This window comes from Ammodytes marinus, assembly GCF_949987685.1.
Source record: "Ammodytes marinus genome assembly, chromosome: 11".
NCBI classification, from domain to species: Eukaryota; Metazoa; Chordata; class Actinopteri; order Uranoscopiformes; family Ammodytidae; genus Ammodytes; species Ammodytes marinus.
The window spans coordinates 3623068-3640098 of NC_137215.1; the positions used below are offsets into that span (position 1 = coordinate 3623068).

The window sequence follows — 17031 nt, forward strand, 5'->3', positions numbered from 1 at the left end:
GGTTTTTGAATCTATATTTTTAAAAATATACTGAAGCAGTCTGGATGGTTTTCCTGAAATGTTTTGGGAGAATGCAGTGGTTATCAGCTGCAGATGATAGGTGGGTGCTGAAAATATGCAAAACTTGGACGATCTAAATACCATTTTCTTAGTTACAAAAAATATGGCCGTATTTATAACAACATTTGGGCACATTCCCTCCAATATTAAAATATGCACAAAATTTCCCCCAGCATATATTGATAGCCTATAAAAAATAAGGAAAAATAGTTTTCTGTTACGATAGGTAGCGTCAAACTAAATTATCAATACCAAATGTAATCAAAAATATAAGTAAATTTAAATTGCAATACACAGAATTTTTTTTTAATTAGGTACAATGCAGGTGAATGGGGTAAAAGTTTCTAATTTATAGATGTCATCATGGCCATTAAAGATGTTTATATAGGAGATGGTTGTGTAGGAGAAAAACACTGACGCTCACAGACAAGGTAAAGTCAAATAAAAACCTACTATGTACACTTTCAACCTTTTATTTATACTGACAGAAGAGATGTTATCGAAGCAAAATAGCCAAAAATCTTGAATTGACCAGTGTTTGCTGTGTAGCGCCGTAATGTAAAGGAAATGTACAACTGATGCATTTTAGAAATAACTTTTACTACTTTTGTTTTGCTTTTCTAGGCTGCTTGCAAACGAGTGAAGCAGACATATTCTTCCTGATCGATCAATCGACAAGCATTGGGTCCAATGACTTCATAGACATGAAGATGTTCATCCTTGAGTTCCTAACTACCTTCCGTGTTGGGCCACAGCATGTCCGCGTGGGCGTCGCCAAATACTCAAATTCACCAAAGTTAGAAATAAATGTGGCAGACCATTCAGATTCCAAGACATTGGAGAAAGCCGTCAATGATACTGTACAAGACGGGGGCGGGACATACACAGGAAAAGGACTGACATTCATGGGTCCACTCTTTACACAAGCAGAGCAAAGTCGAGGTCACAAAGTCCCACAGTTTCTTGTGGTCATGACTGATGGAGAATCCAGTGATGAGGTCAAGACTCCTGCAGAAACACTCAGAGCACAGGGAATCACTGTCTACGCCATTGGAGTGAGCGGCGCAGTTGAGGCTCAGTTGCTAGAGATTGCCGGCGATCCCGCCAAAAAATTCTCCGTCAAGAATTTTAACGCTTTGAATCCCATCAAGGATGACATCATCAGAGACATCTGTTCTAAAGAGGGTAAGGAATAAATGGTTTGTACTAGAATTTAAAGTGCAGGTCTAACATATTTTTTATTTGGCAGTAAAGGGCAACACACACCACTTGATAGTAGAGAGCATGTGTGGACTAAAACAATAATTCAGGCTGGAAATGTGACTCCATCCCAGGACACCCTTCCAGCAAATAACCAGACATCTGATGTCATGACATTTTCGTGTTCTTTTCTGACAAAAATTCCTGTCCCATCCGAGGAAAATGTCACTGTAGTGTTGGATGCATTGCCTTGTCTGCCACACATGACACCTCTTCTTTGAAGGGGCCATGTTGCATGTTTACACGTTATCTGAATAGCTGTAAAGTATGCATCGCAAACTGCGTCATACACCAGAAAACGCTGCAAAAACTCAAGTTGGAAGATTATGTGTGATTAAGGTGGAAACATGTTTTAATAATGCGACTTAAGATCAGAAAACACCCAATGCCATTTGACGATTATTGCTTACCAATTAAAACTAATATGATGCAATTCCCCACAACATAGTGTGTTGTACTTTACTTACCATTGAAAGCAAACATCTCCTAAACTCAGTGAATGTTAGAAGATCTTTAAAGTCAGTTCTTTCAAACCAACAGAAAACTGGTGAACCTGGAAGTAACCATGTCGTTTTCAACAGAATTGGCAATTTTTGGCGAATTTTCAAATCAGAATCAGAATCTTTTATATCATATATATAGCCAAGCATACAAGGTAATACTGATTTACTCGTAATAAGCAAATGTTCCTAGCTAGCATTGGGCTCTTAATAGGATTGTGTTATTTCCTGAAATGATTAATTTAGATAGTGTTCACAACGGTACTATCAACCAGATAAATATGAATGACATTGGTCCAAGGTAGCTAGCCTCCAATCACAGTACATTTGACAGTTAAAAGCTACCAAAAACTAATTTAATTAAGCATTTAGCCTTGAAATGTGCCAAGTGTAGATGGCGCACTTATTTGGTCATAATGTGAACTAGAAATGCAACCAGTTGTGAACGGGGGCCAAGCCTTCCACGCAACTCGGGATCGGGTGTCGTCGTCCACGGCGCCAGCCCCTCGCTTCACGGAATCCGGGGATGTAATGTTTTTGAATGTGGGATGTCCGGTTTGGGAGTTATAGACCAAAAGGCAAAATAATCGCAGAGAAAGATACTCAAGTGGATAAGGAGATGTTTACTTTTTGTGTTTTTGGCACCCCCGTTTGGAGCAATTTAACAAAAATGTAGAACCAACCTGAGAACCATAGGACAAACGCATGTGTAAAGTTTGGTGTTAATAGGATGAATCGTTTTGGATTTAGGAGCAGTTTGGTACAAGGTAGCTAATGCGCAAATCTTTAAAGCGCAACCGTTTGGTCTTCCGACGGTCGTAAAAAAATAATTTATACAACTTTTGCTTGAGGGAGTGTGTAGAGCATAATGCTTTTGGTTTCGTCCAAATCGGGCAAAAACTGTAGGAGGAGTATGTTTTGGTGACTGACAGTTTTTGGGACGTAGCGAAAAATCTATACTGGCGCAAATGGGCATGGCCTATGTAAAAAGATGCAGCTGACTTGTGTGAATCTGTGGATATAAAGTTTTTGACAGTGGGGTGTTCGGTGTGGAAGTTATAGCCCCAAACGCGTTTTCTTTACTGTTGTTACAAGATATACATTTTTTGTGGTTTTGACGCCCCCTATTGATACATTTCGCAAAACTGCCTAAGGTAGAAAGCTGCAGCTCAATTTACCGAAAGAGTGGATGTCAAGTTTTTGAATGTGTGATGTTTGGTTGGGGAGTTATGAGCAAAAGCAGATTGTCTGCCTTTCCACTGTAAAGACACTTTTTTGAATTTGCCGCCAAAAAACGTTCCAAAAAAAATTAACAGTTTCTTTTAATAAGTCGCGCCCACATAGGAATTTCTTGGCCATAATTTTTTGATAGACTCAGGTATGCCCCATGATAGCCTCCCTTGAGTTTCAAGAAAATCCCTTTTTTTTTTTTTTGTAAAGGGATTTGTGCGAACCTTTAAAGCGCTACCGTTTGGTCTTCCGATGGTCGTAGAAAAAATCTTTATACAGCTTTTGCTCGTGGGAGTCGGTAGAGCATAATGCTTTTGGTTTCGTCCAAATCGGGCAAAAACTGTAGGAGGAGTATGTTTTGGTGACTGACAGTTTTTGCGATGTAGCGAAAAATCTATCTATACGCAAATGGGCGTGGCCTATGTCAAAAGTTTTTGACTGTGGGACGTTCGTTGTGGGAGTTATAGCCCCAAACGCGTTTTCCTTTGTTGTAACGCCACCTAGTGGCCGGCATGTCTGAATTTTTTTTGTATGCTGAGAGGCTGGGGGTCTGAACTAGTCATGCAAGTGGCATGTCCCAACCCTTTACGGTTTGGGCTGCAGCACCGGTTTTACGCTGGGAGGGGGGAGGAATAATAAAACATCTGGCAAAAACAATAGGGTTCCCTACCCAGCAGGGCTATGGAACCGCGTTGCTCTGCAAAACGCGGTCCCAGTAAAAAAAATATTCCAACTGTTCGTGATTTTTTAAAGTAATTTAGAATTACATGAATGAGTTTTTGAATCTATATTTTTTGTCCCTGGCAGAGTTGGCCCCTACCACAGCCGCCATGACGACAGAGCAAGTGACAAGTGAGTAACATTTTAAAACATTTAAAAAAAAAATATTCAAACGGTAATCTGTGAAGTAATTTAGAATGACAGGAAATGTTTTTATTTTTTTAAGATTATTTTTGGGCATTTTCAAGCTTTATTAGATAGTACAGAGTTGAAATGGGGAGACAGAGAGAGAGGGGGGATGACCTGCAGTAAAGGTCCACGGGTCAGATTTGAACCTATGACCACTGCAATGAAGGCAGGAGCCAATATGGTACCCGCTCTATCCACTACACCACCAGAGCGCCCCAGGAAATGGGTTTTTGAATCTAGATTATTTTTCCCTGACAGAATTGGCCCCCACCACAGCCGCCATGACGACAGAGCACGTGACAAGTGAGTAACATTTAAAATTTATTTAAAAAAAGAATATTCAAACGCTAAACTGTAAAGTAATTTAGAATTACAGGATTTTTATTTTTTTTATATATAATTTTTGGGCATTTTCAAGCTTTATTAGACAGTACAGAGTTTAAATTTGGATACAGAGAGAGAGAGGGGGATGACCTGCAGTAAAGGTCCACGGGTCAGATTTAAACCCATGACCACTGCAACGAAGGCCGGAGCCAATATGGTACGCGCTCTATCCACTACACCACCGGAGCGCCCCTGGAAATGGGTTTTTGAAAAAAAAAATTCAAACAGTTAACTCTAAAGTAATTTAGAATCAAAGGAAATGGGTTTTTGAATCTATATTTTTAAAAATATACTGAAGCAGTCTGGATGGTTTTCCTGAAATGTTTTGGGAGAATGCAGTGGTTATCAGCTGCAGATGATAGGTGGGTGCTGAAAATATGCAAAACTTGGACGATCTAAATACCATTTTCTTAGTTACAACAAACATGGCCGTATTTATAACAACATTTGGGCACATTCCCTCCAATATTAAAATATGCACAAAATTTCCCCCAGCATATATTGATAGCCTATAAAAAATAAGGAAAAATAGTTTTCTGTTACGATAGGTAGCGTCAAACTAAATTATCAATACCAAATGTAATCATAAATATAAGTAAATTTAAATTGAAATACACGGAATTTCTTTTTAATTAGGTACGATGCAGGTGAATGGGGTAAAAGTTTCTAATTTATAGATGTCATCATGGCCATTAAAGATGTTTATATAGGAGATGGTTGTGTAGGAGAAAAACACTGAGGCTCACAGACAAGGTAAAGTCAAATAAAAACCTACTATGTACACTTTCAACCTTTTATTTATACTGACAGAAGAGATGTTATCGAAGCAAAATAGCCAACAATCTTGAATTGACCAGTGTTTGCTGTGTAGCGCCGTAATGTAAAGGAAATGTACAACTGATGCATTTTAGAAATAACTTTTACTACTTTTGTTTTGCTTTTCTAGGCTGCTTGCAAACGAGTGAAGCAGACATATTCTTCCTGATCGATCAATCGACAAGCATTGGGTCCAATGACTTCATAGACATGAAGATGTTCATCCTTGAGTTCCTAACTACCTTCCGTGTTGGGCCACAGCATGTCCGCGTGGGCGTCGCCAAATACTCAAATTCACCAAAGTTAGAAATAAATGTGGCAGACCATTCAGATTCCAAGACATTGGAGAAAGCCGTCAATGATACTGTACAAGACGGGGGCGGGACATACACAGGAAAAGGACTGATATTCATGGGTCCACTGTTTACACAAGCAGAGCAAAGTCGAGGTCACAAAGTCCCACAGTTTCTCGTGGTCATGACTGATGGAGAATCCAGTGATGAGGTCAAGACTCCTGCAGAAACACTCAGAGCACAGGGAATCACTGTCTACGCCATTGGAGTGAGCGGCGCAGTTGAGGCTCAGTTGCTAGAGATTGCCGGCGATCCCGCCAAAAAATTCTCCGTCAAGAATTTTAACGCTTTGAATCCCATCAAGGATGACATCATCAGAGACATCTGTTCTAAAGAGGGTAAGGAATAAATGGTTTGTACTAGAATTTAAAGTGCAGGTCTAACATATTTTTTATTTGGCAGTAAGGGGCAACACACACCACTTGATAGTAGAGAGCATGTGTGGACTAAAACAATAATTCAGGCTGGAAATGTGACTCCATCCCAGGACACCCTTTCAGCAAATAACCAGACATCTGATGTCATGACATTTTCGTGTTCTTTTCTGACAAAAATTCCTGTCCCATCCGAGGAAAATGTCACTGTAGTGTTGGATGTCTGAACTAGTCATGCAAGTGGCATGTCCCAACCCTTTACGGTTTGGGCTGCAGCACCGGTTTTACGCTGGGAGGGGGGAGGAATAATAAAACATCTGGCAAAAACAATAGGGTTCCCTGCCCAGCAGGGCTATGGAACCGCGTTGCTCTGCAAAACACGGTCCCAGTAAAAAAAATATTCCAACTGTTCGTGATTTTTTAAAGTAATTTAGAATTACATGAATGAGTTTTTGAATCTATATTTTTTGTCCCTGGCAGAGTTGGCCCCTACCACAGCCGCCATGACGACAGAGCAAGTGACAAGTGAGTAACATTTTAAAACATTTAAAAAAAAAATATTCAAACGGTAATCTGTGAAGTAATTTAGAATGACAGGAAATGTTTTTATTTTTTTAAGATTATTTTTGGGCATTTTCAAGCTTTATTAGATAGTACAGAGTTGAAATGAGGAGACAGAGAGAGAGGGGGGGATGACCTGCAGTAAAGGTCCACGGGTCAGATTTGAACCTATGACCACTGCAATGAAGGCAGGAGCCAATATGGTACCCGCTCTATCCACTACACCACCAGAGCGCCCCAGGAAATGGGTTTTTGAATCTAGATTATTTTTCCCTGACAGAATTGGCCCCCACCACAGCCACCATGACGACAGAGCACGTGACAAGTGAGTAACATTTTTAATTTATTTAAAAAAAGAATATTCAAACGCTAAACTGTAAAGTAATTTAGAATTACAGGATTTTTTTTTTTTTTAAGATAATTTTTGGGCATTTTCAAGCTTTATTAGACAGTACAGAGTTGAAATTGGGATACAGAGAGAGAGAGGGGGGATGACCTGCAGTAAAGGTACACGGGTCAGATTTAAACCCATGACCACTGCAACGAAGGCCGGAGCCAATATGGTACGCGCTCTATCCACTACACCACCGGAGCGCCCCTGGAAATGGGTTTTTGAAAAAAGAATTCAAACAGTTAACTCTAAAGTAATTTAGAATCAAAGGAAATGGGTTTTTGAATCTATATTTTTAAAAATATACTGAAGCAGTCTGGATGGTTTTCCTGAAATGTTTTGGGAGAATGCAGTGGTTATCAGCTGCAGATGATAGGTGTGTGCTGAAAATATGCAAAACATGGACGATCTAAATACCATTTTCTTAGTTACAACAAACATGGCCGTATTTATAACAACATTTGGGCACATTCCCTCCAATATTAAAATATGCACAAAATTTCCCCCAGCATATATTGATAGCCTATGAAAAATAAGGAAAAATAGTTTTCTGTTACGATAGGTAGCGTCAAACTAAATTATCAATACCAAATGTAATCAAAAATATAAGTAAATTTAAATTGCAATACACAGAATTTTTTTTTAATTAGGTACAATGCAGGTGAATGGGGTAAAAGTTTCTAATTTATAGATGTCATCATGGCCATTAAAGATGTTTATATAGGAGATGGTTGTGTAGGAGAAAAACACTGACGCTCACAGACAAGGTAAAGTCAAATAAAAACCTATTATGTACACTTTCAACCTTTTATTTATACTGACAGAAGAGATGTTATCGAAGCAAAATAGCCAAAAATCTTGAATTGACCAGTGTTTGCTGTGTAGCGCCGTAATGTAAAGGAAATGTACAACTGATGCATTTTAGAAATAACTTTTACTACTTTTGTTTTGCTTTTCTAGGCTGCTTGCAAACGAGTGAAGCAGACATATTCTTCCTGATCGATCAATCGACAAGCATTGGGTCCAATGACTTCATAGACATGAAGATGTTCATCCTTGAGTTCCTAACTACCTTCCGTGTTGGGCCACAGCATGTCCGCGTGGGCGTCGCCAAATACTCAAATTCACCAAAGTTAGAAATAAATGTGGCAGACCATTCAGATTCCAAGACATTGGAGAAAGCCGTCAATGATACTGTACAAGAAGGGGGCGGAACATACACAGGAAAAGGACTGACATTCACGGGTCCACTCTTTACACAAGCAGAGCAAAGTCGAGGTCACAAAGTCCCACTGTTTCTTGTGGTCATGACTGATGGAGAATCCAGTGATGAGGTCAAGACTCCTGCAGAAACACTCAGAGCACAGGGAATCACTGTCTACGCCATTGGAGTGAGCGGCGCAGTTGAGGCTCAGTTGCTAGAGATTGCCGGCGATCCCGCCAAAAAATTCTCCGTCAAGAATTTTAACGCTTTGAATCCCATCAAGGATGACATCATCAGAGACATCTGTTCTAAAGAGGGTAAGGAATAAATGGTTTGTACTAGAATTTAAAGTGCAGGTCTAACATATTTTTTATTTGGCAGTAAAGGGCAACACACACCACTTGATAGTAGAGAGCATGTGTGGACTAAAACAATAATTCAGGCTGGAAATGTGACTCCATCCCAGGACACCCTTTCAGCAAATAACCAGACATCTGATGTCATGACATTTTCGTGTTCTTTTCTGACAAAAATTCCTGTCCCATCCGAGGAAAATGTCACTGTAGTGTTGGATGCATTGCCTTGTCTGCCACACGACACCTGTTAACGGAATTTAATTTGCCTTATGATTGTATAATATTTTAATGCTACAATACATGCTTTCTGCCTGTTGAACTTTGTCCCAGTAAACCTAACGGCTCCAAAAGAGTTTTGCTAACTTGCTAAATTTGGGACAACAACTGCTGACAACTTGTTGTTTAGCCTTGGAGAAGAAAACTACCTACTAAAGAATTTGGCACATACAGATGTATGACGCATTCATGTACACAGTGGTTGAGAATTGATGGGGAAGAAGTGAATGACTCCCATATTCTGTTATCAGACATTGTATGAAGACTAACACCTGCTGATATGAGTTGCTGGGACTATCTGCCTAATTAAAAATGTTTCTGCTTTCGCGAGCAAAATTGAGGGCCAAGACACACAAACCGAGTGTCTTCGCATATACAACTTTTGGACCATAAATATCAGTGCTATTTCTGTTCAATCTTTTTCTCAATCCATGTATGCCTAACAATGTAAGACTTGTGATGCATTGATTGATTCCCTTGTATGCTGTTACAAGTAAACTATTTCTGTTTCGAAGATCCCTGACTCAGTTTCTTTTATTACAAACACTTGGTTTGTTTGTTGAAATAATTCTACTATCAATTGGTCCTTCGAGTACGCCGGATTCCAACATCCTCATCCTCTGGACGAGGAGAGCCTGCACGTGAGACGCGGGAGTCTGGGACTCTCCACAGAAGACCTCCAGCCCATTGCTACAGGGAGAGGCCGTCGACTTGGACGGAGGGAGGTGAAGGAATCGAGAGCCAAAACTGAGCGAGTCGAGGCTTTCTTCGAATCAGGTGAATATAAACAGCTGATTTTGTTTTGTTTTGTTTAGGAATTCCTTTGTTTTATGTTTTTTGTTGTGTCAAGCAGTATTTTCATCTTGGTTTTGCCATGTGGGGAGAATTACTGATCGTAGTGTTTGGGAAGATGCACTAAAGAGAAAAATATCTCAACCTGTAGTGTTTCAGGAAATACACTCAAAGAAGAAGAAAAGTCTCGCCGTGCACGTAAAAATGATCATGGTAACGGATCATTTAGTAATCCGTTTTTTCAGACAGGTATCATTTGTTTTATAGAACCGTGAATTGTACGCAATTCCAGAAGGTTTTTATGAAAGCAAGTTGATTGTCAGCTCTGAAAGGTTTATATGACAATAGATCCCTTTCTGAAAGCCTCCAAAGTGACACATACCTGACATGCTCATCAGGTCACAGCCAGCCTCCTATATCTTCTCCTGCTGAAGAACTACACTGAGTACATCAATGACCTAGAGGAGAGAAACAATCATACATCCCTAGACAGGTGCACTGAAAGAGATGTGTCATGTCCCCAGTTTCACTTCTGGTCCATCACCCTGCAGCGAAATAGTTGATGAACTATGTTTGATCAACAAGAGAGGCCAACTTCCTACTCAATATTAATGCCCTGACCAAGATTGTTCCTTAGTTCATTGCTGTGGGACACATCCACACTGCCAGATGGATACCAGTCCACTTGCTTGACATGATGACACTGAAAGATACTCATCCCGATGTTCATGGGCAGTTTCTGAAAGGAAACTTTGCTGAGAGAAGATGACATGCAGCTTCTCAGCCAAAGCCATTGACTGGGCCCACAAGCAGATATTGCCTCTGTGAAAGGTGCCGTTGGTATTGTGTGCCTGCTGGAGTCTGGCCCGGAGTTGGCACGTGTGGTTGGAGAGTTTTAGGCCGCCTCCACTAAGAAGAGAAAGGAGACTGACAGCTGGCACCCTGAGCAGACCAAACATGAACTGATGCCGTTTACACGCAATGTTAAATCACTAAATGGTGCCATAACAGACATGGTCAACCAGCCCATCTAAGATTCAAGATTGTTTTATTGTCATATGCACAACAATTACAGAGCAGTCGCTGGCATGACATTCTTTAGTCTTGGGCTCCTCCAACATTGCAATAAGAGATTAATAGGAACAACCTACCTCTATTCAGCCAACCTCAAGTCTGAGAGGAGTCCAGGTCCCAACAGCTCTCATCCCTGAATTGAGTGACTGTTCTCTGTTCTCTAAGCTGTATATTCTATTCCAGATATCAGACAGTAGTCTGGATGAGTTGAAAACCAACATGAAAACGAGGCAACATGAAACCAAGCATGTCCACCAGCATTGTTGCAAATGGTCAAGTTGAGAACTGACACCAAGTCAGACTTGGTGGGCTGTTGAGAGGACCTGATTCCATCACAAGAGAACAAATCCAACCCCACAGGACAAGTCATCATCCTTGCTGGGGCTGCTCTCATTAACATGCTGTGACCTGGTGCTGCTAAGAAATGTTCTGATTAGGTACAGAAATTGTTCTCACCATACAGCATGTCTTAGCTGTAGCATGTCAGCAGAGTGGATGACTTGTGCAATGATTATTTCCCTAAAAGTCTTAAGGCCAGAACTGGCCAAAGTGTTGCACTGAACTATTCCCCTTCCTGGCAACTGGTGTGACAGCCTTCAACACTGACAAACACCCTACTGCACCCAGGAGATGATGTGAATGAAGGGTATATCTTCCTGGTTGTGAACTCCTTAATATGCACAGTTGAGACGGATGTGCCATTACTGGCAGTGACAGCAGCCAAATCCCTTAACATCAATGAGTTCTGTGTTTCCTTTGGAGCTGGGAAAAATGTTCAATATAAGCTCATGAGATGGTGAGGGCACTAGGTCCAGATCGATGTGTAGCCTGTTCAAAGCATTTACTGGTTGTGACACCTAGGGTGGCAGGGACTAGAAGACAGGGTGGGATACATGGAGGAGCTTTGATGACATCAAGAGACCCTTCTTTGTCTTGGCTGACTCTATAGACAACTGGATGGAGCCTCTAGAGCGATTTAAGTTATTGCTGTATGACTGCACTAGCAGCCAGGAATCAGTCTATCAGGCACGCAATCAGCTCTTCAACCAGAAATGTACAACAATTAAGGGACCCCCCAAACAAAAGCAGCACTGATGCAACACAGAAATGCTTTGGACAGATGATGCCCCTGAACTCCCATCACCAGTTGAATGGGGTGGAAGTGGAAGGCCACAGGTGGCTGGGAATTTCACTGGACCACACTACCAGAATCGATCCAGGTCTGTTGTGAACTCCTCTGCAGTGGATGCATAAAGGGGGTGCAGTGGACAGTGCAATGCCCGCTGCCATGCCCTCTGGCCTGTTTTTTCAGAAATAATTATAAATGTGTTTTTTAGTTATTGGATTGAGATATATGTTCATATAGTATTATTCACATAACCTCCACATTCCTCATTCTGGTAAAAGTAGGATTAGGTCAATTTTAATTTTCAATTGATGTTTATGCAAATGTATTTGGGGTGTTACACAAAACTTTATGTGAGTAAAAGTCTCTGCTTGCAACTTACCTTGCCTGGTACTGGAATTTTTTTTTAATTGTGCTAATATTCTATGGTTTTGCTATAATTTTGTTCTCTGAATGCCAGGTATATGTACTAAAGTAGTTTCCATCATGTTTTAAGTAGTGCCACTGTCTTCCTCATCCTTGAAAATGTAGGATTAGCCACCAAAAACAAGATCCTAGGAGGTCTAGACCCTGCGCTACATGTAAAATAACAACCATCGGCAGCCATTTTAAAAATGGCCGCCACTGGTGCCATAGGAAAAATTGACGATGGTCCTATAGCCAGAAATCTTCCTTAAGGCATGCTCTAACAGTGTGCCAAAGCTCATGTTTCTATCATCAAAAGCACAATTCCTTCATATATTGCACCTATTTGATGGACTATATGGCAGGCCCAAGACTCTAAATTGGAATTACATATACCTATTCCCTGGACTGTAGGGAGTAGGAATATGTAGTTCTTATCTAAATTCTAGGTTAGTTAGTTAGTTAAATAGTTAGGTACTGCAACACAGTTTAATTTTTACTACATGTATTAGTTTATTTAATTAAAAAAATAAAGTATAGGTGTAATATAAACATTTTTTGCTGTTTTTTTGCCGTTTTTGTCCAGAAAAAAAGTGAAAATGTACTTGAATGTTACAAATAACTAGTTTACTGAATTCCTTGAGTCAGAATTATATGGAAAAATGTGTTCATTTGCATCTGTATGTTTTTTCTTCAAAAGTTATGCTTTCTTTATGCTTTGTTTTCAATTTCGAAATTGGTACATTTGTAATAAACTGTTAAAAAAAAAAAAACACTTAGTCCAGCCTGTTACCTGGCAGAATCTTAAAATAGACACTTCAAGGATTAGAAAAAAACAGGTTGCAAAAAAAAAGCCACCCTATGCGCGTGGACCTATTCTTCCATCTAGACTAATAGGCTATGCGATTGTTTACAGAGCAATCGCGGGAGCACAGGGCAAAGTGTAGGGGGTCGGAGAGGGGGTGCAGGCGGTGGTGAGGGGGGGTGCGGCCACACCCCCCGCACCCCTACTTCCAACGTCCCTGTCTCCTGCAGATTCCACTCCTGTGTTATTATTGCAATCAAACATCTTTCTTCTGACGTCTTCGCCTCTGAAGCTGAACTTCAAACTTCACCAAGACCAACCAACATCTGTGAAATCAAGGATATTAAGGTAGTTAAGGCAATTTATCCATTTCCCTAACTATTGTATTATTGAACTTAAAGGTGCAGTGTGTAGAATTTTTGGCATTTTTCAGACTTGGTAGAAGTGGAGAGTAATAGCCTATATTAATAAGAACCAGTATGTTTTAATGAATGTATTCTCCCATGAAAATAAAAGTTATTTATGAGCTGAGAATGATGTTGCACCACCAAGTTTAGGCTGTGTGTGTGTGTGTGTGTGTGTGTGTGTGTGTGTGTGTGTGTGTCAAAAAGCCACAACCATCGTACTTGTTCCAAAGAAGCCCTCACCATCCGCTTTCAATGACTATCGTCCCGTTGCACTGACCCCACTTTAGACACTTTTATTAATTGATTGAATGTATTTCAGACATATCAAATAAAAATCGAACATATCAAGAATACAAAAACAAAATGAAAGGCACAAAAATACAATAAACCAACACGATGTTCAAATTATTCCACAAAAAAAAAGAAAAAGAAAATTATATACAATAGGCTATGCAGCTCCGGAAAAAATGAAGAGACCAGTCTGGATTTTTCTTAAATCTTCATCTCTACATAACTTATTGAAAATGCTCTAAATGACAAAAAATGTATTGGAATTTGGTAGAAATGTTGTCAGTAGTTTATATTATAAAACCAAAATGTTCATTCTACTCAAACATATGCCTATAAATAGTAAAACGAGAGACACTGAATATTTGGAGCGGTCTCTTAATTCTTTCCAGAGCTGTATATTCACTTGATATGCCTGAGAAGGAGTAGGAAGAAGTATAACACTTATTTAGTCCTACCCCTTTTCCACAGCTCAATAATTAATATTTATTAAAGTAACTTCCTGTGTTCCTTATACAATCTTTATTTTACTACTATCGTTATTACAGCATGTGTGTTACGAGCGCCATCCTGTGGTGATCAGAGGCTATTGCATGGCAGGGTGACATTGTTATAAAAAGTTAGATGGATAGATAGATAGATAGATAGATAGATAGATAGATTGATTGATTGATTGATTGATTGATTGATAGACAGATAGACAGACAGACAGACAGACACATAGATAATGAGTGTTGGCTACAATATCTATAAATAAACCCCCAGCGACTAAGGGAGAGCCCCTGTGAACCTCTTTCATGTCCAGATCAAACGCAGGGTCTTGGGAGAAGAGAAAAGTCTTGCTCTCATGGGGGAACATGTACGTGAATCATGTGCCAATGTTGTTGTTGTTTCGCACGAATGCCCGCCTACGATGTCCCCTTTGAAATATCACTATGTCGCTATGTACCCAGGATGTTTACCAATGTGTCTGTGTGTGTGTCTGTGTCTGTGTGTGTGTGTCTGTGAGAGAGTGTGTGTGTGTGTGTGCCAAATAGCCGTTCTCATGCATGGACTAAATAAACAAATATTTATTTATCGAGTTGTACCCCTTGTGAAATTCTGGGAAGAAGACGTCATATTCATATACAGTTCTGGAAAAAATTAAGAGACCACTCCAAATGTTCAGTGTCTCTCGTTTTACTATTTATAGGCATATGTTTGAGTAGAATGAACATTTTGATTTTATAATATAAACTATTAACAACATTTCTACCAAATTCCAATTATAATCATTAAGAGCATTTTATTTTTATTTATTTTTTTAACATATTTTTTTGGCATTTTTTATGCTTTATTGATAGTGTAGAGACAGAGTTGAAATGGGGCAGAGAGGGGAGTGACATGCAGAGAACGACCGCGGGCTGGAATCGAACCCGGGTCCGCTGCTGGCCGAGGCCCATGGGGGGACGCCCTACCAACTGAGCTAAGGGCGCCCCGTATTAAGAGCATTTTCAATAAGTTATGTAGAGATGAAGATTTAAGAAAAATCCAGACTGGTCACTTGATTTTTTCCAGAGCTGTATCATCAACAACTCACAATGTTCCAAACTTTAACTGTTATTTTAAAAATTCAAATTCAATCCCATTAATAACTGCACTGTATCAGAGTTTTTTTTTTTTTTTTAACCTTTATTTATACAGGTATATCCCATTGAGACCGAAGACTCTTTTGGAAGGGAGACCCGTTTTCCTTTCCCACGTTACCATTCACACACCGATAGCAGGCTATCTATCGACATTCACACGAGGCAAGGTGGGTGAAGTGTCTTGCCCAAGGACACAACAACTGTGACACAGGTGGCAGGGCGGGGATCGAACCTCCAGCCCTTTGATCATCAGCCGACCCGCTCTACCACCTGAGCCACAGTCGTACCTGAAGTTGTAGCCCATTGTCTGTCTGTCTGTCTGTCTGTCTGTCTGTCTGTCTGTCTGTCTGTCTGTCTGTCTGTCTGTCTGTCTGTCTGTCTGTCTGTCTTATGACCATAGCAAAGATGCATCGTTTGGGTTTTAATAACGTTTCATGATGATAGTTATGAGTTAAACATGTTACAAAACACTTGAATGGCACACGTTCAACAAAATCAAATGTGAACAATGTGTGTGTTTGTGTGTATGTGTGTGTGTGACTGTACTAGCATCTGCCTGTGTGTGTGTGTATGGTTGTGTGTATGTGTGTGTGTGTGTGACACTGTACTAGCATCTGTGTGTGTATTACATCTGTGTGTGTATTATTAATATCATGATCTGATTAATCTAATAACAATAATGGTCAAACGACTGTGGGTCAGTGTTTTACAGAAACATTTTTTACTGTTTATGAAAGTGTGGGAAAAAAGGAACAGCCCTCGTCTCTCAGGATACAACCATTGTGTGTGATGCTGATATGCGCTCACACACACACACACACACACACACACACACACACACACAGAAATAAGTGAGGTCTCACACACACACACACACACACACACACACACACATACACATACAGAAATAAGTGAGGTCTCACACACACACACACACACACACACACACACACACACACACACACACACACACACACACACACACAGAGTCCATGGGAACTGGCTGGCAGAGAGGGTCACTCACAGGAGAACAATGCTATAATCTTTGCTCCAGTCAACATCGCTTGTGGAAGAACGGGAAATAATAAAGATTGTTTAAAAGCTGTTTTCTTAGTGGGACGTCCCAGTTACGGATACGATGTTAAGTGTCAGCAAAAGATACAGCAGAATTTGGGGCGCTCCGGTGGCGTAGTGGATAGAGCGTGTACCATATTGGCTCCGGCCTTCGTTGCAGTGGTCGCGGGTTCAAATCCAACCCGTGGACCTTTACTGCAGGTCATCCCCCCTCTCTCTCTCTCTTTGGTTGCGTTCCGAATCGCATACTTTCTACTATATAGTATGTAGAAAAAAGATTTAGGATGTCCCGATTCTTGTGGCCAGATTTAGGATGGTTAGAAGTACCCGGATGTTCTACTTCATGCGGCCAAGATTGTTAGTGTTGAAAAGTGCAAACGGGGATGAGACGGATATAAAAGCAAGAGGCAAGATCAAGGCGCAATGTTATGATGAAATAAGAGAGTAAAGTATGTCCCAATAGTATGCATACTGCATCCTAACTAGATTCTTTTTATCGTCGGATGTAGTATGTAGAATAGAAAAAAGAAAGAGTATGCGATTCGGAACGCAACCTCTGTCTCACCATTTCAACTCTGTACTGTCTAATAAAGCTTGAAAATCCCCCCCAAAAAAATCTTAAAAAAAAACAAAAAAAAAACAGCAGAATTACACATAATAAAGGCCACCACTAAAAACTGTTTTTATTGGGTAAAAAGGTCAAAAAAATCCCAAAAATTACAATTTATAAATAGCCATATTTTGCAGTAAGAATTGTC

General features: G+C 40.1%; 2 protein-coding genes across 2 annotated transcripts in view; one reads left to right on the top strand and one right to left on the bottom strand.

Moving 5' to 3' along the window:
* The window catches only part of rassf4a (Ras association domain family member 4a), a 144946-nt gene that overhangs the window by 83290 nt on the left and 44625 nt on the right, over positions 1 to 17031 (bottom strand). The window lies entirely within an intron of this gene.
* Positions 765 to 9425, top strand: LOC307257565 (collagen alpha-6(VI) chain-like; the record flags this gene model as incomplete). The annotated part of the gene is made up of 7 exons (XM_080036826.1): positions 765 to 1245; positions 3858 to 3902; positions 4218 to 4262; positions 5290 to 5850; positions 6367 to 6411; positions 7799 to 8359; positions 9268 to 9425. 7 exons carry the CDS (start codon positions 765 to 767, stop codon positions 9423 to 9425), a joined length of 1896 nt encoding a protein of 631 aa, XP_079892952.1.